The 24,513-nt window shown below is 50.3% G+C and overlaps 2 protein-coding genes across 4 annotated transcripts in view; one reads left to right on the top strand and one right to left on the bottom strand.

The window, feature by feature from the left end:
* LAMB3 (laminin subunit beta 3) overlaps positions 1 to 4,588 on the top strand; it is a 148,734-nt gene extending 144,146 nt beyond the window's left edge. For all 3 annotated transcript variants that reach the window (XM_029069489.1, XM_039912512.1, XM_029069490.2), the window contains 4 exons: positions 57 to 198; positions 764 to 940; positions 3,102 to 3,255; positions 3,995 to 4,588. In XM_029069489.1, the coding sequence (XP_028925322.1) occupies positions 57 to 198; positions 764 to 940; positions 3,102 to 3,255; positions 3,995 to 4,131 (610 nt within the window). In that variant the 3' untranslated portion in view covers positions 4,132 to 4,588. The remainder of the gene's footprint in view (positions 1 to 56; positions 199 to 763; positions 941 to 3,101; positions 3,256 to 3,994) is intronic.
* Positions 4,589 to 6,859: 2,271 nt separating this feature from the next.
* Positions 6,860 to 24,513, bottom strand: part of CAMK1G (calcium/calmodulin dependent protein kinase IG) — a 40,670-nt gene continuing 23,016 nt past the window's right edge. The window contains exons 3-13 of the mRNA XM_029069947.1: positions 23,909 to 24,037; positions 23,023 to 23,097; positions 16,013 to 16,151; positions 14,951 to 15,074; positions 13,918 to 13,993; positions 13,546 to 13,658; positions 12,080 to 12,158; positions 10,688 to 10,775; positions 8,731 to 9,170; positions 8,179 to 8,308; positions 6,860 to 7,397 (exon numbers count right to left, since the gene is read on the bottom strand). Coding sequence (XP_028925780.1) covers positions 8,218 to 8,308; positions 8,731 to 9,170; positions 10,688 to 10,775; positions 12,080 to 12,158; positions 13,546 to 13,658; positions 13,918 to 13,993; positions 14,951 to 15,074; positions 16,013 to 16,151; positions 23,023 to 23,097; positions 23,909 to 24,037 — 1,354 coding nt within the window. The 3' untranslated portion in view covers positions 6,860 to 7,397; positions 8,179 to 8,217. The remainder of the gene's footprint in view (positions 7,398 to 8,178; positions 8,309 to 8,730; positions 9,171 to 10,687; positions 10,776 to 12,079; positions 12,159 to 13,545; positions 13,659 to 13,917; positions 13,994 to 14,950; positions 15,075 to 16,012; positions 16,152 to 23,022; positions 23,098 to 23,908; positions 24,038 to 24,513) is intronic.

The following is a 24,513-nucleotide window of genomic DNA, read 5'->3' as shown; positions in this document are numbered from 1 at the left end:
CCTCCCCTTGATCGCAAGGGTCACCGGCAGCATCGTCTCTTGTTGGGATTGTTCAGGAATCGTGCCAATGCTATAGAGGGCCAAGTGGAGGATGTGATGGAGAACCTGCGCCAGGGCAGCTCTGCCCTCCAGGAGGCAAAAGGTACCTTGAATGGCACCGGACGTTCCATGGATCTGCTCAGGGCCCGGATCTCTGAGGTGAGTTCCCGGCTCCCCGATGCGAAGACTAGAGCTTGCCTGGGATCCGGAGAAACTAGACAAGGAGCCTAATGGAAATCATGCAGTAGGGTTGAGTGAAATCAAGGGGTGAGCCCAAAAGCAGTGGTCTCTTAGTTCCTTGGATCAGTTTTCCATGGGACTTAGATTGGAGAGGAGCTCTGGGAGTGTTGACCGTAGACAGATCCTGGAATCCCTGAACCCAGGGAGCTGGGGAGCAGGAGGACGGGATGGGAATGGCAGGTGGGAGAGGAAGGGATTTGGGTGTAGGGTGAATTAGGATGGGGACATTGAGGCAAGGGGCGTTTTTCAGGTGACCCGGAGTTTTGGCAAACCCTTTCTCTGAATGATGGGAGGGGCTGAGAGGGGCCAGGCATTGGGTCAGGGGAGGGTGAGGGTTGGAGGGTCTGGGAGTATCCAGGTGTTGGTGCAAGTGGGTGGGGGTGGAGGGTCTGGGAGTGATCAGGTGTTGGGGCAGGAGCAGGTGGAGATGGGGAAGGAGGGAGAGGAGGACTGAGAAACGACCCTGAGCCCTCGGCCTCTGCAGGTGCGGCTAGTGTTCAATCAGGCCGATGCTTCGGTGATGACCGTGATGGGGCATCTGAGTGACTTTCAGAAGAGGATCGAGAGGCTGCGTAACCGGACCAGCCAGCAGCGGACCCAGGCGTTCGAAGCTAAGCAGAAGGCGGATGGGGTCAACGGGAGTACGATGCGTGCTGAGAAGGTACGGGAGCGGGGGAAACCAAAGGAGATAGGCAAGGCCAAATGGCCGAACTCACATTGTGATCGCCCTGTTGGGGAGGCTGAGGGCAGAGAGAGTGTGTCTCTGCTGAACAGATGGGGAAACTGAGGTCCGGCAAGGACGAGTGACTTGGACAAGGTCACCTGCTTTCCGCCTGCATTTTAAGTTGTGGCCTGGGCTCCACTTCCAAATGCCCACTTTACTGGGTTGTCATCTTCCAGAAGCTGGCAGGCGGTTGCTCAGAGCCCTCAAGCTCATTAACGCTGCTTTCCCTCCAGTCTTCAGCATCTGGGCCCTCGACAGCCATCTTTTTTTTTTTTTAATGGTATCTGTAAAGCGCTTACTCTGTGCTAAATGCTGAGATTAGATTAAGATTGTGAACCCAAGTGGGACAAGGACTGTGTCCAACACAATTTCCTTGTATCCACCCCAGTGCGTAGCACAGTGGCTGGCACATAGGAAGTGCTTAACCAATACCACAATTATTATTATTACTATAGATGCAAGGTTGGACGCAACCCATGCGGGGCACCCAATCTTAATCCCCATTTTATAGATGAGGTAATTGGGGCACAGAGAAGTGAAGTGACTCGCTCGGGGTCCCACAGCAGACGAGGGATGGAGCTGGGAGTAGAACCCGGGTCCTTCTGACCTCCAGGCCCTTGCTCTAACTACTAGGCCTTCCGCCGCCCACCCAACTGAATTCCCTGATCCAGTTTGGACCCCACGCCTGCCTTTATCCCTGCTTCTTCGCCCCCATTTTCTGGACCTCCTCTCCCCCGCATCATGGTGGGTCATAGAGAGGTCGCTGTATCTTGTGAATAATAATGTTGGTACTTGTTAAGCGCTTACTATGTGCAGAGCACTGTTCTAAGCGCCGGGGTAGACGCAGGGGAATCAGGTTGTCCCACATGGGGCTCACAGTCTTCATCCCCATTTTACAGATGAGGTAACTGAGGCCCAGAGAAGTTAAGTGACTTGCCCACAGTCACACAGCCGACAAGTGGCAGAGCTGCGATTTGAACTCATGACTCCAAAGCCCGTGCTCTTTCCACTGAGCCAAGCCATGCTATCTATTGCTGTCTCTCTCTCTCTGTCTCCACTCTGGGTTGGATGCCTTTCTCGCCAAGCCCAGCTCCCTGCTTCTTAGGCAGCCGGCCCAGGCGGGAGACAGTTGCCCCTTTCCCCTTCTTCCCTCCCTCCCCGCTGTAGAGGCTGAAGCCTGGCCCCAGAGAAGCAGCATGGTTCAGTGGATAGAGTACGGGCCCGGGAGTCAAAAGGTCGTGGTTTCTAATCCCTGCTCTGTTGCTTGTTGCTGTGACCCTAGGCAAGCCACTTAATGATAATTATGGTATTTATCAAGCGCTTACTATGTGTCAGGCACTGTTCTGAGCACTGGGATAAGATTACAAGATTGTCGGGTTAGACACAGTCCCTGTCCCACATAGGGCTCATAGTCTTAATCCCCATTTTACAGATGAGGGAATTGAGGCCCAGAGAAGTTAAGTGCCTTGCCCAAGGTCACACTGCAGACAAGTGGTGGAGCAGGGATTAGAACCCTTGATCTTCTGACTCCCAGGCCCATGCTGTATCCCTTAGACCGTGCCGCTTCCCTCTGTCCTGCTTAGCTTTTCTGGGCCTCAGTTACCTCATCTGTAAAATGGGGATTGAGACTGTGAGCCCCATGCGGGACAGGGACTGGGTCCAACCCCATTTGCTTGTATCCACTCCAGAGCTTAATTCAGGGCCTGCCACATAGTAAACACTAAACAAATATCATAATTATTATCATCATTATTATTATTATTATTGCCAGCTAGGTGACCCTGGGCAAGTCACTTAGCTGGTGCTTCATTCCCTATCTGTAAGATGGGGGATTCAGTCGCCGTTTTTCTCCCTACTTGGATCGTGAGCCCCATGTGGGGCAGGGACCGTGTCTGATCTGATCATCTTGCTTCTACCCCAGTGCTCAGTACAGTGCTCAGTCCATAGCAAGCGCTTAACGAATACCACAATATTCTTACTATGAGCCGGCAGCCCGGCTCTTGCTACCCACTGTGCCACCGGGAGCCACCGGGGTTGTAAACACCACCAGCCGAAGAGTCCCAGTCTAAATCACCACCCTCCCACTTCCTGTCTGTAGGAATTGGCTGCGCTGAAGCAGCTCTATGCCGACATGAAGAACCAACTGGAGAAGGGCCCTGTACCAGGGGAGCTAGAGACCAGGATCACGCGTGTGAAGATGGAGGCGGAAGAGCTATTGAACGAGACCGCGTCGATTTGGAGACAAATGGAAGGTGAAATGGGCAGGGAGTTCTGGGGTTCTGAAGCCTGAAACAACTGAGGGATTCTGGAGTGGAGAGTTCTCCAGCACCCTCCGTCTGCCTCCGGCCAGCCGTCTGTGCCGTCTCCCCCACGTTGGGGGGCCCCGGATCTTACCGGCCAAAGGTGGCAGGCTGCAGACAGGATACGAGCCCAACTGGCCATTGGCCGACGGCCAAGGCCCGCCAGCTGGTCCCGGTGACCTTATCTAGCTGTGGAGGCCACAGCAGGGGCATCTGCCCCTCTTAGCCTCCTCTCTTCCCCACGATCCCGGGACACCACAAACACACACGCACCCTTTCCCACCGCCATCCCTCATTCCCTGACGTTGGGTGAACCCAGTTGCTCAAGTCCAGCTAGGAGTCTAAGAATCATCCCTGCCCATTTCCCACCTTGGATGCAAAAGGCGGAGGGCTTTATGAGCCAGGGCCAGGGCCCAGCTTCTCTCTGGGGGAAGAGAAAAGGGTAGCAGAAGATTTGGGGGTGTGTACTGTGATTTTGGAACCTATTTCTGCTGGGCACCTCGGACCTTGCAGAACCCAGAACCGCGCTGCCTTCCGAGTCCAGGAAAACGGACAGGGCCATCTGGGGTCTCGTGTCCTTTTGTTGTTGGACCGTTCGCAGGGAGGTCCTGAGACCTGGAGGGCTGGGAGAATGTGTGACCGGTGGGTGGACCCCAGCTGGCCCTTGACCCCCGCCTCTGTGTGCCCCCAGCTATCGAGAAAGAGCTGATGAGGGGAAACCAAGCCATCCACAGCCACTCCAAGGACCTGGAGGGACTGGAGCAGCGCTTGGAGACGGTCCGAGACCAAATCAGCCAACGCGTGCTCTTCTATGCCACCTGCAAATAAGCCCCCTCCCGCCCCGCCCTCCTGCGGCCCCCCCCGCCCGCCTCAGGCAGGATGGCCGGCCTGAACCTTCGCCTCAGTCCTGGTCCGGGCCTGCCCATCCTGCTCACCCGCAGCCTCCGTGCTTAACCCGGGCCGGATGGCTGGTCGGAAGACTGCCTGCGGCCTGGCGTGGGTGCTCGCCACAATGCAGAATGAATGCTGTCGGGAGGATCGAGGACGGACCCGGGGACCAAGCTTGGGAGTCTGCAGCTGTCTCTCACCACTGGGGCCCTGCTGGGGGCACAGTGGATCACTGAGGAGGGGTGGAAGGGTAGGTCGCTGGCCCCCGCAGCCTGGCCCAGACAGCGAGGGAGAGACAGCTGGAAGCCATCCTCCGGGAGACCGGATCCTTGCTCTTTGTGGGAGCCGTGGTGAGCCAGGCTCCAGGCCAAGCCCTCAATAAAAACCCTTCACTGTAGGGCTAAAATTGTGGTATTTGTTAAGTGCTTACTATGTGCCGGGCACCGTACTAAGCACTGGGTTGGATAACAAGCAAATCGGGTTGAGACGCAGCTTAGTGCTGCCTGTAATGAGTTTGCAGATGGGGAAGGGATTTAAGGTTAATTCAGCGCCTGGCACGTAGTGGGCCCTTAAATACCGTAATGATAATGATTATTTTTAAGCTTTCATCTTCAGTAATAATAATAATACTTGTTAAGTAGAGAAGCAGCGTGGCTCAGTGGAAAGAGCCCGGGCTTGCAAATCGCCGCTCTGCCACTTGTCAGCTGTGTGGCTGTGGGCAAGTCACTTAACTTCTCTGTGCTTCAGTTCCCTCATCTGTAAAATGGGGATGAAGACCGTGAGCCTCACGTGGGACAATCTGATTACCCTGTATCTACCCCAGCACTTAGAACAGTGCTCTGCACATAGTAAGCGCTTAAATACCAACACTATTACTAGATGCCAATGCTGAGGTAGATAGAATACAATCGGATGAGATACGATCCCCCTCCCACATAGAGCACACGGTCTAAGGAGATGGGAGCCGGGCACCGGGTCCCCATTTTACAGATGAGGAAACTGAGCCATTGAGAAGTCAAGGGACTTGCTCGAGGTCGCAAAGCAGGCAAGTGGCAGAGCTACAATTAAAACCCATTTCTCCTGACTGTCCTGTGGTCTTTTCCCAAGAACATACTGCTTTTCCTAGCTCCTCTTCTCCAAGAGGGCTTTCTCTTCCAGAAAAGAGGTGGTCTCCTGAGCCGGTGGATCTCCAGGAGAACAGAATAATAATGTAGGTATTTGTTAAGCGCTTATTATGTGCAGAGCACTGTTCTAAGCGCTGGGGTAGATACAGGGGAATCAGGTGGTCCCGCGGGAGGCTCGCAGTTAATCCCCATTTTACAGATGAGGTAACTGAGGCCCAGAGAAGTGAAGTGACTTGCCCACAGTCACACAGCTGACAAGTGGCAGAGTGGGATTCGAACCTACGACCTCTGACTCCCAAGCTCGGGCTCTTTCCAAGAAGGTGATCGGCCAGCCCTATCCCCAGTTTACAGGTCAGAGAGCCAGCTTCTCCTCAGCCTCGGCTACCTCCCGGGGCATTCTAGACCCCTATGGAAAGGGGTCTTCTGAGTCACTGGGGAACTGTTAGGGTGGTGCCTGCTTCTGGGCTCTACCTGTCCCGTAGCGGGATGAGAGGAGGGTAAGACCCGCTGCCCAACAGTTGCCGGGGATGACGATGACGCCGTGGGGGGAAGCGGTCAGAGCTGCCCCCGTCTTTTAACTAGAACCTCTCAGGAGACCCAAGAGAGGTGTGTAAACTCCCAACAGCTCACAAAGGACCGGTGAACGCCTGACCCCTTCCCTGGGCTGCAAGAGAAGGCTGAGCGTGGAGGAGCCCGGTACCAACGCTGAAATACAGCTGAATCCCCAGGAGGCCGAGCCAGCAGCTGGGGCAGGTGGAAGAGGGAGGAAGCCGCTTGCGTCCGTGGCTGGACTGGATGGGGGTGCCTGTGGGATGGGGGACGACACGGTCCACGTGGTCCAGAGAAGCCACTTGGCGTAGTGGATAGAGCACAAACCTGGGAGTCAGAGGCTCGTGGGTTCTAATCCCAGCTCTGCCATTTGTCTGCCGTATGACCTTGGGCAAATCACTTCAATTCTCTTTGCCTCAGTTCTCTCATCTGTAAAATGGGGATTGAGGCTGTGAGCCCCACGTGGAACAGGAACTGTGTCCAACTCGATTTGCTCGTATCCACCCCGGAGCTTAATACAGGGCCTGGCACATAGTAAGCACTTAACGAATACCGTCATTATTGCTACTATGTGTCTGACAACCCTGGTGGTCCAGGGACAGCTGGGCTCTCTCAGCACTCAGTAATAATAATAACAATAATGACTGTGATATTCTTGGGGTGCTTCCTATGTGCCAAGCATTGTTCTAAGCTCTGGGGTAGATTCATTCAATAGTATTTATTGAGCGCTTACTATGTGCAGAGCACTGTACCAAGCGCTTGGAATGTACAGATCGGCAACAGATGGAGACAGTCCCTGCCCATTGACGGGCTTACAGTCTAATCGATAGACTGTACAAAGTAATCAGATTGGACACGGTCCCTGTCCCTCATGGGGCTCTGTCCCCATTTTACAGTTGGGGAAACTGAGGCACAGAGCAGCAAAGTGACTCGCTCAAGGTCACGGAGCAGACAAGCGGCGGAGCCGGGATTAGAACGCAAGAGGAACTATGATGTTACTAGAGAAAAATATGTCCATTTTATTAAGCACAACACTAAATACACATCTGCGGCCAGGGAAGCAGGATCGCAGAGGGAGGAGCTGGGGCAGTGGCAGGAGCTTCGGTGGAAACCAAGAAAACACCATACGGAAAACTTGCACACGGGTCTAGGGGGAGGTTAGGCAACTGAGAACCACAGCCGGAGGGCGGGTCGGTGAGATCACACAGCCTGGGGGCTGGGTGAAGTGGGGCGGAGGGGGTCGCCCATATGGCTTTGACTGGAACGAATGGCACAGCGTGGCCAAGCCCACCCGGTTTCACCCGGGCCGGGGACCCGAGAGGCAGCTAGCCAGATACACCGATGGCAGAGGGGTTGGGTAGGGGAGCTGAGCCTGAGGACACTTCCTGCTTGGGCCTGGACAGAGATCCCCTTCCCTGCTGATGCTCACCCCGAGGGCCTCTCTCTTTCTCTCTCACCCAGGATGCTCCCCGTTCCCTTATCAGCAGGTTGGAGGTCTGCCTTGGAGGGGCAGTGGAATGCCCAAGACCGCTTCTGCAGAGAGAAAGAGTAGATTTGTCAATTCGGTCCCCCGGCCCACCCACCTTCTGGAACTGAAGAGAAGAGCGGAAGTACTTCCTCTGCCGTTTGCCATAGGCACAGCCAATGCCCCCATGAAAGGCCACCTCAACAGTCCAGGCGTGAAATAACCCAAACCTCCAATGATTCAGAAAATGTTCTCCCCTTCCAAAGCACTGACGGCCGGCCTGGGCTGGGTGGGAGCAAAAAGCCTCGGCAATTTCCTCTGTTTTTATCTTCCCGCTGGGTGTCAGTCTCTTTCTGAAATGTCACTTACTGGTCACTTCCTCTCTGACGTTTCTTCAGAAAAATATGTTAATCAGAAACCTCACAAAAAAAAAAACCCCAAAACAAGACAATACTTGGAAAGAGTCACTCCTTTCCTGATGGCAGTGCACCATGCTGGGTCATCCTCAGTTATGGGCTCAGCTGTGGGGGTTGCACCACTGCCCAAGGCTTTGTTTTACTGTGTCCTTGCTGGTCTACTCCATCCTTACTCCCTCAGTTCCCAGTCCTCCCTCTCCCGGCCATTTCCGAGCCCCTAAAATTTGAGGATCAACAAGGTATGCTGATGGTTACACCACAGGGTTTCAGGTGATTTCTCTTTCCAACCAGCAGAGACAACCTGGCTGGGTACCTACTGACTGACTCTCCCCAAGTCCTACCCCTCGGTCGGGATTTAACCTCTAGGATTGAAGCTTTCATCTTTCTCCTCACTCCCCGCCCTCCCGCCCCCAGCACTTTCTCACTCCCTTACCTTAAAAATACAGTGATGCAATAATGGCGGTTCTGCAGATCACATGATCAAACAGACTCCAGTCTGCCCACCGCGGCAGTGAGAATGGGCACTGGCCTTGACCGGGACGATTACCTCTGATTTGTAGTGCCTGGTGAGGAGATGGGACAGCAGGATTTGAGCTTTTCTAGGAGTGGAGATGGACCCAGAGGCACTGAAAGAGACTGAAGGAGTCAGACACAAAAGGATTACCCCACCCCATCTCCCTGGGCTCAGAGAGACCCAGGGTCTCTCTGTGTTAAAACCCTCAAGACATAGTCCTCCCTCCATGTCTCCCGTCACCCCCACAACAGCCCCCCAAGGGAGTCCAGCGGGATCGTATCTATTTACTCTGTCCGACTCTCCCAAGAGCTCAGTACAGTGCTCTGCACACAGTAGACACTCGGTGAATAGCATGACTGAGTGACTGATCTAACCCAAAGGGGACAGACAGGAAGGAAAGGAAGAGACCCTCAAGCCTCTGTAGGCCTTGAGCTCTCAGGCCCACAGATGGCCCCTCCTGGAAATACCCACTGTTTCTTGGCGGTCTTTTTGAGGAGCACCGGCTCTGAGCAGAAGGACGCCTTGCCCTTCTCGCTGCTTTTCAGACAGTTAGAGCAGCAGCTGCAGGGGCTCCCGCTGAGCGGGCGCTGGTGCATGGGGACGAGGCTGCTGCTGATCTGCAGGGAGCCGTTGACCAAGCAGTTGACCGATCTGTTGTCGGAGACGGCGTCGCCCGGGGCTGGGAGGAGGACCGGGTGCTGGCAGGCCATCCGAGGCATCATGGGAAGCAGGGCGTTCTTGTCTGGGTTGGAGGCCTTGGGGACGCTGACCACGGGGCCGCTGGGCCGGGGCGTCTCGGACCCCTGGACGACGGGCAGCCTGTTCCCGGCTTCGGGAACGGCCTTTGGGTTGTGCAGATTCATATGTAGCTTTCTCATATGGTGCACCACGGTGGCCGCATTGAACGCTTGCTGGGAGGAAGAAGAAAAGTTCCCTGCCTTTCGCGATGGGCTTCCAGGGAGTTGGTCCCCTTAATCTGGTGGTTCTCTGAGTGGGGCATTGTGATGCCCGGTTCACGGGGCTGCCCCCGCCCCAGCTCTAGCTGAACCCACTAATGCAAAGAAAACCCAGTGGCAAATGCACCTTAGATTATGTCTGATAGGACTGCGTTGTATCTATGCCATGTCTTAGCACATAGTAAGAGAATCAATCAATAATAATAATAATAATGGTACTTGTTAGGTACTTACTATATGCCAAGCGCTGTTCTATGCACTGGGGTAGATACAAGTTAAACAGGTAGGACACGATCCCTGTCCCACACGGGCCTCACACTTTTAATCTCCACTTTACAGATAAGGTAACTGAGGTCCAGAGAAGTGAAGTGATTTGCCCAAAGTCACACAGCAGACATGTGGCAGAAGAGGGATTAGCATTGAGCCTCTTTTGACTCCTAGGCCCGTGGCCCATTAAGCCACAAAACAATGGTATTTATTGAGCACTCACTGGGTGCAGATTACTGTACTAAGTGCCATGGTGGCCTAACGGAATGAACACGAATTTGGGACTCAGAGGACCTGGGGTCTAATCCCAGCTTTTCCACGTGCCTGCCGTGCGACCTTGAGCTAGTCACTTCACTTCTCTCCGCTTCACTTTCCACCTTTGTAATAAAGGGTTAAGAGACCTGTTCTTCCTCCTGCTTAGACTGTGAGCCCCGTGTAGGACAGGGCCAGGGCCCCATCTGGATTGTAAAATGAGGATTAAATACCTCATCTGTCAAATGGAGATTAAATACCTGCTTTTGCTCCTACTTAGAGTGAGAGCCCCATGTTGGATGGGGGCTGTGTTCAATCTGATTGCTTAGTACGGTGCTTGACACATAGTAAATACTTAGGAAATATCACAGTTATTAGTATTGTATCGTATTTACTACAGGACAGGGCTTAATATACAGTGAGCGCTTAACATATACCGCAGTGATTATTATTGTTGTTTGTATGGTGAAGGTTTGACCATGAAGGGGCAGTGGTGAAAACTAAGTGGGAGGGAAGTCAGATGGAAAATTGGGAGCCGGTAAATTGAATGGGAAAAGTTACTGGCAGCACTCTGGACTCAGGTGGATTTCATTTACAAATTCCCTCCACCATGGGGGACTAGTTAAGTACTGGAAATGAAGGGGGCTCTGGGTTAGGGAGGATTAGGATTTCACTTCTAGATGTTAAACCCATAGGAGCCTGAGTCCCAAGGTCTTCCTGGTCTAATAACAATCACAGTAATTATGGTATTTGTTAGGTGCTTGCTATGTGCCAGGCACTGTACTAAGCGCTGGGGAGATGCAGCCGGGCTTCTAACGCAATCAATTGTATTTTTAAAGCTCTTACTGTGTGGAGAGTACTGACAACCCACCCCCAGCCTTTGATCCCATGTCCATCCGGCCCTTTTATGCTGAGCCCCGTCCCCCCGACCCCACCATCCCCCCGCAACTCACCCGCCACTTGCTCTTGGCAAAGTTCTTCTGGATCTGGAGGCTGACGGACGCATAGATGTCGCGGTGCAGGGCAGTGTTGCCATCAATCCTGCGGTGGTGGGGAGGGGCACTTAGGGGGGCGGCTCTGCCGGCCGCAGGCAGGGGCTCCCTCCATCCTGGGGGAGGTCAGCCCGGCTGCCTACAGCCAGCGAGGAGGTGGTGTGTGGCGGGTAGGGCGGGGAAGGGTCTTGCGGCGCCTGGGTGGGTTGGCGCAGAGAGCTCTCTCCCTTCCAAGTAAACTCAGAGCCCAACCAAAGGCGGCCAGTTTGGGCTTCCGCAGCCAGGGCGAGGGGCCGGGGGCAGAGAGGCTTGTGGCTGAGGCTTCTTCTTCACTCGGGTCTTCCTAGGACAGATGCCTCTTGGGCCTGACTTGGCCTGCCAGGGATTTAGCCTTCTCTCAGAATGCCGCTCGGGGGGAGATGCGAGGGGCACCCTGGAATCTCGGGGGAAACACTGGAGGCCCCGAGACTCAACACTTTGTTGCAGACCTTTTTCCAGACTGCCTGTCCCCTCCCCACCTACCTCTAGGAATCCTTTCTTGCTTGATGAATAAACAGCTCACTTAAGGCTTGTGACCCAGGTCCCACTGAGGTCTGTTGGAAAGAGCCCAGGCCTGGTGGGAGTCGCAGGATCTGGGCCCTAATCCTAGCTCTGCCACTTGCCTGCTGTGTGTGACTGTGGTTAAGTCACTCTACTTCTCTGGGCCTCTGTTTCCTTAGCTATAAAATGGGGATTTAATAACTGTTCTCCCTCCCCCTAAGGCAGTGAGCCCCATGTGGACTCGGATCTGATCTGAATGTATTTTATCTACCTCAGGATTTAGTACAGTGTTTGAGCCCCAACTCTTATTGAAAGTGGGGACACTTCCCCTCGCCTTTGCCCTTTCCAGAACACAGCCCTAAGGCAAAGCCTGGAAGATGGTATTTTCCTAGTTTCCAGGGCCCAGGATGCCAGGGAAGATAGTTTTGAGAAACGACGTGGCCTATTGGAAAGAACACGGGCCTAGGAGACAGTGAACCGTGGTTCTTATCCCGGCTTTGCCACTTGCCCGTTGTGTGACCTCGGGTAAGTCACTTAACTTCCGTGTGCCTCAGTTATCTCATCTGAACAACGGGGATTTAGACTGTGAGCCCCCTTTTTTTTTTTTTTAGCTCTGTGTCCATCCTGATTATCCTGTGTTTACCCCAGTGCTTAGTACAGTGACTGGTACATAGTAAGGGCGTAATAAATACCCTTTTTAAAAAAAAAGCCAGTGTAAGCCTGTCTGGGTTGTTTGGGGTTGTGGGAAGGGAGGAGGGTTTCTGGCAACTCTGTGTCCCCGGGGGGTTGGGTGGGGTGGGAGGGACAGCTCACCAAGGATGCCTCAGTGCTTTCTCACAAGTATATCGCTCCGTTGGGTCCTTCTCCAGCAAGTGGCAAATGAAATCCTTGGCTGTAGGAAGACATCAGAGGCCCAATAACCAACAGCTGTTCTTTACTACTATTGGAAATGAACTTCAGGCTGGCATGTGGGAGTGAATGCGTCTCAAACTAATCTCGTAAAGTGGCAATTTTCAGTGTCTAAAAATCCCAAATCCACCATAAACCTCACAGAGGAGAAAATATCCACCCACACAGATCTGCGGGTACAGCTCTGAGGATGAAGCTCAAACACATGCCGAGGGCCCAGGCGCTGGTGCGTGTGCGACGGGTGTATGGCACGTGCATGACACATGTGCGACATGTGAGCGCTAGCTGCTTCCAGCTCTAGTTCCTCTGTCTTTCCAGGTTCAGTACATTCATCCCCCTCTAGGCTCCCAATTGCTGGGACGTTGCAGGATCGAATCTCTCTCTAACTCCTCCAGTCTCCTTTTCTCTAGGGCAGAGATTACTAATGGAATCCCAGAATTGGAGGAGACCTTAAGAGGTCATCTAATCCCCTGCTCCCGGGACTGGTAGCTTCCTAAACTATCTAAGATAGATGGCAGGGGGAGAAGGAGAGCTGCTTAAAGATCTCTGTGGCTCAGTTACCTCTTCTGTAAAATGGGGATTAAATGTGAGCCTCACGTGGGATGACCTGATTACCCTGTATCTCCCCCAGGGCTTAGAACAGTGCTCTGCACACAGTAAGCGCTTAACAAATATGAATATTATTATCTCCACGGCTGGAGACTCCAAAGAGTCTCTGGTTGTCTCTTCCATCAAATTTTGGAAGATCATCAACTTCACTCTGCTCTGCTTCCCTTTCCCCCTTACCACATCTCTGCCAGTACAAAGCATCGCTCAGGGAGGGAGGCTGTTGCTGCGGTGTGGCCTGGGGGAGATAATAAAAGAGCCTGAGAGACAGAGGACCTGAGTTCTAATCCCAGCTCTGCCACTCGCCAGCTGGATGACTTTAGGAAAACCGCAACTTCTCTGGGGCTCAGTTTCCTTGTCTCTAAAATGGGGATTGCATACCCGCTCTCCTCCTACTTAGACTGTGTCCAACCTGATTATCGCATATCTACCCAGCACTTAGTACAGTACTTAGTGCCCCACTAGACTGCAAGCTAGTTGTGGGCAGGGACTTATTGTTATATCATACTCTCACAAACCATTAGTACGGCGCTTTACACACAGCAAGGGGTCAGTAAATATGAATGAATTGAATGAATGAGTGGCCAGGGATTATGACTACAAACTCTGTTCCCTTGTACTTTTCCAAATGCTCAGTTCAGTGCTCTGCACACAATAAGCACTCATTAAATACGGTTGATTGTTCGGCATATAGTAAGGGGTTAACAAAATACCACAGTTACAATTATCGGTGAAGCTACCGGTGTTTGCACGGAGGATGTTACCTGACTCTGAAATGTCATCCCAGAATGGAGACTCGAATTCATAGTAACCTTCCTTGATCTTCTCAAACAGCTTCGACTCAGTCTCTTCATAGAACGGAGGGTACCCGCACAGCCTGCCACACCCCGGTAAAGAAAGACCCAAGTGTGAGCCTCTGGCCTCCTCTCTCCCTCTGCTTGCATTTAACAGGGACCCCAGTACTCATTCCTCTTCCCACCTTTAATGGTGCTCGCTCCCTTCCGGCAGGGGAGGGGCTGGGGAGAAGAAACAGGTTCTATCTGGGAATCATCAAAGTTCCGGTGGAGAGTCGGGACAGGGAGGGAGGCTTGGGGTACAGGGGTATGGGAAGCCAATCCCATCTGGCTCCTACTCACAAGATGTAGGTGATGACTCCAATTGACCAACAATCCACAGCCTTGCTGTAAGGTTTCTGGGCCAGCACTTCTGGAGCTGGAACCAAGGGATAAAGTCCACAGGTTAGCAGGGCTGGGAGGACGAGGGGGGAATCGGTTTCTAGAGATGCACTGGGGAGACTGTTTGATGTGAGGGGAGAGGGGCCCAGAGCCTCAGAACCCCCTGGCCACAGAGAGTCCCTGCATCTGGGTGACTTTTCTCTGAAGGAGTCCTGAACCGGAGACCCGAGCAGCTCTCCATGCTCAGACTGGGATCTTAAGAGGAGGGTGTGTCTTAGTGGATAGAGCAAGGACCTGGGAGTCAGAAGGAACTGGGTTCTAATCTCAGTTTTGCCACTTGTCTGCTGTGTGACCTTGGGCAGGTCAACTTCTCTGTGGCTCAGTTACCCCATCTGTAAATAATGGGGCTCGAGACTGTGAGACCCCGGTAGGCCATGGTCTGTGCCCAATCTGATTAACTTGTATCTACCCTGGCCTGGCACATAGTAAGCGCTCGAATACCATAAAGAAAGAGAGAGAGAGAAGGAGCTCTTAACAAATACCATTAAAAAACAACAACGAAAAACCTCCTCTGGGCTCTCAGGTCCTGTTACCTTTTCTGGGACCCCCTGCTTCAGAGGGAGGCGAGGAAAGGCCATCCCTGAGGTTGTGGCCACAGTTTTCCCTCAGGAGGGCATTATGGAGTGGCTGGGCAGAGTGGTGGGTAGCAAGATTCCAGGTACTGTGAGCCAGTCCACAAGTAAGTTCATGTGAGTCACTAATTGCCCTTTGTAAGAAAGGACCTGGGGGCTGATAGAGTCTAAAGATGCAGGATTCGTGAGCAAACAGCGGACATTCGAAGACGTGATAAGAGTGATGATAGGAGTGAGATAGAGGGGGGCTGTTCTCAGCCCACCCATTCCATCTTCCCAAGATTACCAATTCCCTGTTCCTGGCAGAACTGGGTTTGATTCAGGCGGCTGGTCAACCTCTCTCCCCGCAGGGTCTGACTCACCCACGTAACCCGGAGTCCCACAGGCCGTGGACATGATCCCGTTCTGCTCCATCTTAGATAAACCAAAGTCTGTGATCATGATTTTGGAGTTCTCTTCGGGTGTGAGGTAAAGTAGATTTTCGGGCTGGGAGGAAGAGATGGATGGGAAATGTCACGCGGCAGGAATTGTGTCTTTTACTTCTATTATACTCCCCCAAGTATCTGTTGGTACAGGGCTCTGCACGCAGTAGGCGTTCAATGAATGCCACTTGAACGGGCGAAGCAATGTTCAGACAGGATCAAAGAGACGCATTATGTTTCCCTCCCGTTTCCAAGGCAGCAGGGCTTCCTCATGGACTCAATCCTGTCCTAAGGGACAGTCTTCCCCAGAAATCGACACCTTCCTCAGCCCCCCAGTGAATGGGGATTGGAGAGGGGCAAGTCTATGGGGCAGAACTGGAGAGGGAGGGAGAAGCAGCATGGCTTAGTGGAAAGAGCATGGGCCTGGGAGTCAGAGGGATCTGGGTTCTAATCCCGGCTCTGCCATTAGTCTGCTCTGTGACCTTAGACAAGTGACTTCATTTCTCTGGGCCTCAGTTACCTCATCTGTAAAATGGAGATTAAGACTGTGAGCCCCGTGTGGGACAGGGACTGCGTCCAACCTGATTAGTTCGTATCTTCTCCAACACTTAGAACAGTGCTTGGCACATAGTAAGCATTTAACAGATACCATCGTCGTCCTTATTATTAGCATCTGTCTAGATCGACCGTCCTTCACTTTCCTCCCCACCACTACCCCAGCCCGATCATCTGATGCTCCAGGGGTGCTGCCTTGGAGTCTCAGCTGTGTGACTCTGGGCAAGTCACTTCACTTCTCTGTTGCCTCAGTGACCTCATCTGGAAAATGGGGATTAAGACTGTGAGCCTCACGTGGGACAACCTGATTACCCTGTATCTCCCCCAGCGCTTAGAACAGTGCTCTGCACATAGGCGCTTAGCAAATACCAACATTATTATTATTATTATTATTAATAATGATTCTCGCCAAGACTCCTCTTTCCCAGAAGCCCGGGTCGTCGATACCTTCAAATCCCGGTGGACGATGCCGTTCTCATGGAGGTATTTCACCGCAGACAGCACCTGCTGAATCACCAGGCTGGCATCTTTTTCAGTGTAAACGCCGCGCTCCAGGATCCGATCAAACAGCTCCCCACCAGAGACCCTGGAGGGGTGTAGGAAGGAGGGGGAAGGAGGGAGGGTGGGTTGACCAGCAGTGCAGAGAACAAGGAGCCTAGAATCTTTTTCCCTTCCTGGTCCCGAGGAATGAATCGACTGCTGACACACATTCAGTCCTCAGCTCTGTGGCTCATCTGTCCTTGGTTTGCAGTGGGGTCACTTAGCGGGAAGGGTGAGGGCCGGGTTCAGTGGGGAAGGACAAAGAAAGGGGCATGTATAATTCCTTCCTTTGAACGGCTGACATTCTAAGAGGGGAGAAGCACCATTTATATAAACACAAAGTGATCTCTTTCAGTAGAAACATAAAAAAAAAGCTACTCATATTCAGTATTAAGAACAGTGGTACAGTCTTACCCACAAGTGTTAGATTTCCCCATTAGAGTGTAAGCTCAGTATGGGCAGAGAAGCAGCATGGCCTAGGGGAAAGAGCACGGGCCTGGGCATCAGAGGACCTGGGTTCTAATCCTGGTTCTATCATTTACCTTTTCTGTGACTTTGGGCAAGTCGCTTAACGTCTCTGTGCATCAGTTCCCTTATCCCTTCTAAACTGTAAGCTCGCTATGGGCAGGGAATATATTGTTATATTGTATACAGTATATTCCCTGCTCATAGCGAGCTTACAGTCTAGAAGTCTAGAACTGTTATACTGTTATATTGTTGTTTTGTACTCTCCCAGGTGCTTAGTACAGAGCTCTGCACACAATAAGCACTCAATAAATACGATCGATTGATTAATCTAGACTGTAAGCTTTTTATAGGCAGGGATTGTGTCAGCTAATTCTACTGCTTTCTCCAAGTGCTTAGTGCAGTGCTCTGCACAAAGTGAGCACTTGATAAATATCACCGATTGATTGCAAAATGGGGATTCAACACCTGTGCTCCCTCCTACTGAGAATGTGAGCCCAATGTGAAATCTGATTATCTTGAATCTATTCCAGCTCTTAATACGGGGCTTGAACATAAGCAGTTAACAAATATCACAACTATGGGCAGGGATTGTGTCGCTTTGCTTTGGTCTTCCCCAGTGCTAAGTGCCTTCATGGCATCCACGGGTACCATGATATTAAGTACATACTACTTCTAGTAATTACTATAGTCAGCTGGAGTTAGCTTGGGATGGGGACTTTTGAGTACAGATGGGAAGGAGAAGAGGGATAGCTAGTGGGAGAGCATAAATTTTTTAGAAGCAAAGTGACTCTCATACTAGAACTGTGGCTTGGGGCCTCCATAGCTGAAAGCTGAAAGTTGCTGGGGTTTTTTTAATGGTATTTCTTAAGCATTTACTTTGTGCCAGCAGCGTGGCTCAGTGGAAAGAGCCTGGGCTTCGGAGTCAGAGGTCATGGGTTCGACTCCCGGCTCTGCCACTTGTCAGCTGTGTGACTGTGGGCGAGTCACTTAACTTCTCTGGGCCTCAGTTACCTCATCTGTAAAATGGGGATTAACTGTGAGGCTCACGTGGGACGACCTGATTACCCTGTATCTCCCCCAGCGCTTAGAACAGTGCTCTGCACAGAGTAAGCGCTTAACAAATACCAACATTATAACTGAGCTCTGCCACCTGTCAGCTGTGTGACTGTGGGCAAGTCACTTAACTTCTCTGTGTCTCAGTGACCTCATCTGTAAAATGGGGATTAAGACTGTGAGCCTCACGTGGGACAACCTGATTACCCTGTATCTACCCCAGCACTTAGAACAGTGCTCTGCACATAGTAAGCGTTTAACAAATACCAACATTATTATTATTACTAAACTCTGAGGTAGGTACAAGCTAATTAGTTTGCACACAGTCTACATACCACATGGGGCTCACAGTTTTAGGCAGGGAATGTGTTCATTATTATAGTGTACTCTCCCAAGTGCTTAGTACAGTGCTCTGCACACAGTAAGCACTCAATAAATATGATTGATTGGCTTCTTATTTTACAGATGTGGCATAGAGAAGTGAAATTATGACTTGCCCAAAGTCACAGAGCAGGTACATGTTGACGCTGGGATTAGAACACAGGTCCACTGACTCAGGCTGGTTCTCTGAGGCTGAAAGTGATCTGCCCACAACCAAGGAGAAAGGAAACTGAGCAGCCTCCACCTTGGGAGGTCCGTGTCCTTGGAGACTAAAATGTGTTTCCCCAGTGTCTTTCAAATCTGCTTGCCTTGCTGTCTACTGCCTCTCATTATCTGACCTGCTTTCTTGGGAATTAATCTGTCAAAGCAGCCTCATTAGCTGGAGCCCAGCCTAATCCCTGGCTCCCCTGCCCGGAATCTTGCCTGTTGACTTCAGCAGGTCTACCCTCCACCTCTCTCTTCCTCTCTCTGGGAGACCCCCTGGAAAGGCTGTGATTGAAGAGCTTCATGCCTCACCTTTTATTTAAAGTTATAATGATTAGGTAAGTCTGAGTAACTCAAGTCTGATCAGTCAAAAACAAACCCCATCAACCCCAAAGCACTTATGGCTAGATTTTTATACTTCTTGACTTTCCCTCCCACTCAAGTCTGATCGGTCAAAAACAAACCCCATCACCCCAGAGCACTTACGGCTAGATTTTTATACTTCTTGACTTTCCCTCCCTGTAATTTATTTTAGTGCTTGTCTCCTCAGTTAGTGAAGTCCTTGAGGGTGGGGATCATGTCTGCTCACTCTATTGGACTCACACCAGCACTTAGTACAGTACTTTGCATACAGTAAGAGATCAATCAATCATATTTTTTGAGTGCTTACTCTGGGCTGAGCACTGTACTAAGTTCATTCAATAGTATTTATGGAGCACTTACTATGTGCAGAGCACTGTACTAAGCGCTTGGAATGAACAAGTCGGCAACAGATAGAGACGGTCCCTGCCGTCCGACGGGCTTACGGTCTAATGGGGGGAGACGGACTGACAAGGACGATAGCAATAAATAGAGTCGAGGGGAAGAACATCTCGTAAAAACAATGGCAACTAAATAGAATCAAGTGCTTGGGAGAGCACTTGGTACTAAGTGCTTGGGAGAGACCAATACAACAGAATTAGCAGACGTGTTCCCTGCTCACATGGTGGTATCATGGTATCAAGTACATAAGGAGTTTACAGTCTAGAGGATTGACTGAATTGACACACAAACAAGAGCCTGTGCACACACCCGCACACTCACACCTGCAACTCAGAGATCCATCCCTCAGCACAATTCACGGCCCACTCCCCTTCTTCCTCCATTTCCTCTTCCTCAGACAATTAGTCAATAGTATTTACTGAGCACTTACTGTGTGGCGATCACTGTTCTAAGCACTAGGGAGAGAACAATACAGGTGAGGTAGTAACCCTCCGTGTACTTATTACTACTGTATTATACTTATACTATCACTCTACAAGATGCAGAGTGGTCTAGTGGATAATAAAGCACGGGCCTAGGGTCAGAAGAAGTGACTCCTTACTGTAGGCACGTTTCCGCCAGTTAACCTTCCTCCATTAAGCCCTCCTCTTCTCTTCTCCCATTCCCTTCTGCGTCACCCTGACTTGCTCCCTTCATTCATCCTCCCTCCCAGTCCATAGCACATATGCATATATCTGTAATTTATTTATTTATGCACATTAATGCCTGCCTCTAGACCGTGAGCTCATTATGGGCAGAGACTGTGTCTGTTTGTTGTTGTAGTGTACTCTCCCAAGTGCTTAGAACAGTGCTTTGCACCTACTAAGTGGTCAGTGAATATGATTGAGTGAATGAATGAATGACTCCAATCCCGGCTCTGCCGACTGCCCGTTGGGTGACCTTGGGCAAGTCAGTTAACCTCTCGGGGCCTCAGTTTCTTCATCTGTAAAATGGGGATTCAGTACCCATTCTCAATCAATCCCATTCTCAATCAATTGTACTTGAGTATTTACTGCGCTTTTATTTTGACTGTGAGCCCACTGAGGGAGGGACTGTGTCCAACCTGATTATCTTGCATTTACCGCATTTACCTCAGTGCTTAATACAGTGCTGGGCACATAGTAAGCATTTAACCAAAACCCCCATTATCATTTCTTATTTATTTGCCTGTTTTGTTTCCCTACTAGATGATTCTACAATTTAGGAATGGTGTTCCTTCTCTATCATGGCCCCAGGGTGCTTAATATCAAGATGTGCTCAAAGAACACATGCTGATTCACTCTGAATGAGTTTCCAAAGGGAGTATTTTTAAGAGAAGCAGCGTGGACAGAGCACAGGGCTGGGAGTCAGAAGGCCCTGGGTTCTAATGTCAGCTCCACCTCTTGTCTGCTGGGTCACCTTGGACAAGTCACTTCACTTCTCTATGCATTAGATACCTCATCTGTAAATGGTTATTAACAATCTATGGGGGACATAGATTGATTTGCTTGTAAATACCCCAGGACTTAGTACAGTGTCTGTACTGTACTCTAAGCATATAGTAAATGCTTAACAAATATTAAAAAAACACAAAAAGCCCTCAAAAAAACCTGACTGAATGCTGGCTCCAAAGCTGCTTTTCAAACTGGAAGGGAAGCCCCAGAATGGAGTCCAACTTAATAATAGTAATAATAATGATCATAATTGTGGTATTTGTTAAGCACTTTGTGCCAGGCCCTGTACATTGTTGAGGTCTATACAAGGTAACTGTCCCTGTCCTACACTGGGCTCACAGTTTTAATCCCTATTTTACAGGTGAAGTAACTGAGGCACAGAGAAGTAAATTGACTTACCCAAGGTCACGCAGCAGGCACTGGCAGAGCTGGGATCAGAGCCCAGGTCTGTCTGACTCCCAGGCCCGAGCTCTATCCACTAAGCCACGCTGGCTACCCTAAACTGATCTCTGTTTGTTGCTGAATTGTACTTTCCAAGCGCTTAGTACAGTGCTCTGTGCACGGAAAACACTCAATAAATACGATTGAATGAATGAATGAATCCAAAGCGAATTAAGTCCTTGTGGGGAGGGTCCGTGTCCATCATCTTTGCTGTATTATACTTTCCCAAGCACTTAGTAAGAGTGCTCTGCGCACAATAAGCACTCAACAAATACCAGTTGTTTGATCGACAGTGGAGGAGAGGGACTGGAGGAAGGAGGGAATATTGGGAGGGGGTGTTCCACGTATTTTGACTTTAAACAATATGCAGATGGCGTACTAATCTGCATTTGATTTTGGAGCACACAGCTCAGGGCCTCTGAAAGATTATTGCTTCCGTCTGGCAGCACCGATCAAATTGTCTGTTTGCAGCACTGCCAAGTGGAGACTCAAGGGGCTGAAATGCCCGATTATTTACTGGGCAGGGGAATGCTGAAAAGAGGCTTGAGGGAGCTATGAGCTATCTTGCTCTGGATTTGGGCAAATCACTTCTAGCAGGGTGACTAGAATTTTTTCCCGAACACCGCTCTGGACTGTTATGGTGTCTGAAACACCTTTATGAAGTTCTATGCCCGGTCAGATTAAGGCTCTTGTGAGCCTGGGGCAGAGGAAGCCTGGTGGCCTCCCTCACTACCTTTGGGCCAAAGCAAGCCTTTTACTGGCCCTCCACAGGGCACAGCACATTCGTGGCTCTCTCCAAAACAGCTGGGGCCATTTCTAGCCCCTTGGTTGCATAGCTTGAGGTAATGGGCCTGGGATGTGTAGAGAGGGTACTATCAGGCAGCCCAGATCAGGCACCCCTCCCTCCCAAAGGTTGAAGAGGCCCTATTTTCTGGGTATGAAGGGGAGGAAAGTATGCTTGTCTGCTATGTGACCTTGGGCAAGTCGCTTTACTTCGCTGGACCACAGTTCCCTCATCTGAAAAATGGGGCTTAAGACTCTGAGCCCCATGTGGGACAACCTGATTACCTTGTATCTACCCTGGTGTTTAGAATAGTGCTGGGCACTTAGTAAGTGCTGAACACACACTGTAATTATTATTATTATTATTATAGAGGAGGGAGAGACTAGGGCTGAAGACTGAATGGAGGCTACTCTTCCACCAGAGTACATGACATTGGTTCCGTTTCACAGGTCAGAGGCAATGTGGTCTCCTGGAAAGAGCATGGGTCTGGGAGTCAGAAAACCTGGGTTCTAATCCCAATTTTTCCCCTCCTCTGCTGTGTGACCTTGGGTAAATCCCTCTTAACCTTTCGGGGTCTCAGTTTCCTTATCTGAAAAATGAGGATAAAATAACCTGCTCTCCCGCCTTCTTAGATTGGGTGCTTCATGAGTGACAGGGTCTCTGTCATCTTGTTATCTCGTAGCTACACACCATGCTTAGCACAATGCTTGGCACTTGGTAAATGCTTAACCAATGCCCCAACTAGCCAATGGTGTAAAACTGAGTCATAACTATGGATCATGAATTACACAGGACCTTGCTAAACTCATTTTGGGCAGGGAACGTGTCTGCTAATTCTGTTGTACTCTTAGTACTTAGTACTAAGCATTTAGTACAGTGCCCTAAACTCCCTGTCTAAGCCCTCCTTTCCTCTTCTCCCACTCCCTTCTGCATCACCTTGACTTGTTCCCTTTATTCATCCCTCTGTCCAGCCCCACAGCACTTAAGTACATAGCTGTAAATTTATTTATTTGAATGTCTGTCCGCCCCTCTAGACTGAAAGTTCATGGTGGGGAGAGAACGTGTCTGTTATATTGTTATATTGTACTCTTCCGAGTGCTTAGTACAGTGCTCTGCACTCAGTAAGTGCTCAGTAGATATGCTTGACTGACTGTTCTGCGCATAAGTGCTCATTAAATACCATTGATTGATTACTGAGAGTGGTCTTCAGTCTCCTCATGCACCTGCAGAGTGACCTCCCGAAGGCCACTCTACCAATATCATTTCACTCCTGGACTCGCCCTCAAAATCTTGACATATAAATATTGTTTCTGCTCCTTGTCTGGTGGAAGTGAGGCTCCACTCCTACTTACAGCTGCATGACAAGGTAGTAGTGTGTAGAGCTCTCATAGATGTCTTCCAGGGTCACAATATTTTCATGCTTTATTCTGAAAAGAGAAAAGAGATTTATTTTTCTCATCCTACCAGATCCCCTGATTCTAGTCCAAGGACCATTTAATTTTCCCTGGGCTAGTTGCCCTCTGCTTTTACAGGCCCTGAAGATTTTCTGGAGTGGGGAGGAGCAACATTAATAGTTATTCACCATTCATGATGCACTGGGCATGATACTGAAAGATCAAGAAACCCAGTTCCTTCACTCTTGGGGAGCCAGTGCCCTAATTCTGCTAGAAGAGCATTTCTTCTAAACTGAGGAGGAAAAGTGAAAAGAATGAGGGTTATTTAGTCTGGGCTAAAGAACATCTGAGGAGTTTTATTCAGAGGATAGTTGACTAGTTATTTTCCCCTAGTAGTAAAATGTGGAAGAGGCAGACCAGCAGATAGATAGATAGAAACCATAACAACGTTAACGGAAGAATCGTTAACAAAGTTACGGATGTCAGAAGACAGGATGTTCTGGAGAAAATATATCCATAGAGTCACTATGAATCGGAAATGACTCGACGGCATTTGGCAATAATAATCCGCTGCAGACTGGAACCAAAAAGGCTAGACTTGCCCTGAAGCCGGAGGGATTGAAGTTAGATATCTAGAAGAGGTTTCGCTCTAGAAAAGAGGAGTTACTGAAATCTCTCCTGTTGGAATTTAAGACTAGAATGAACCTCTTGCTCTTGGGGTGGTTTAAGTATGTGGACCATGAGAGTGTCATTCCCGGAGTAGGGTTTTCACAGGAAAACTGCGAAGAAAAGATTCATACCTAAGCCTTCCCCTCATGCCTCCCAAATCCAAGCGAGGACTCACTTTTTCAAGACAGCTATTTCATTCTCCAAGTTGCTATCTCGAAAGGTGGGAGTCTTCTTGATGCACTTCAGAGCAAAGAGTTTCCCAGTCATCCTTTGCTTCACCAAGAAAACTTCTGAAAAGGCTCCTCTGCAAAGAAAGCACCAAGAGGAAAAATTTAGCCTGCACCAGTTGAAAGCATTGTCCCAAGTTAAATACCAAGTCAGACAACGTTCAGGTGATAATTAGTCTCCAGTGTCACTCCACAACACCCATAATTAGCCAGAGGACTCAGGGGTTTTTTCACAGGCCTTGCTACCTGCCCCCACTAATGACCGAGAGGACCTGGATTCCACAAAATGTTCTTGTGACCTTGATATGGGTGTGTTATTGTGTGCTTATATAATCATCAGTGGTATTTATTAAGTGCTTACTGTGTGCAGAGCCCTCTCCTAAGCGCTTGGGAGAATACAGTGCAACAGAGGTGGTAGTTACATTCCCTGCCCACAACAAGCTTACACATTTATCACATGGAGATGGACTTTTCACCAGCTGTATGGAGCGTCTCCAGGAACCACCTGGAGGAGATTAGAGTTAAGGGTTAGGGTTAGGGTGTGACCTCTCCT

This window comes from Ornithorhynchus anatinus, chromosome 7, assembly GCF_004115215.2.
Source record: "Ornithorhynchus anatinus isolate Pmale09 chromosome 7, mOrnAna1.pri.v4, whole genome shotgun sequence".
NCBI lineage: Eukaryota > Metazoa > Chordata > Mammalia > Monotremata > Ornithorhynchidae > Ornithorhynchus > Ornithorhynchus anatinus.
This window is presented reverse-complemented; position numbering and strand designations above follow the sequence as displayed.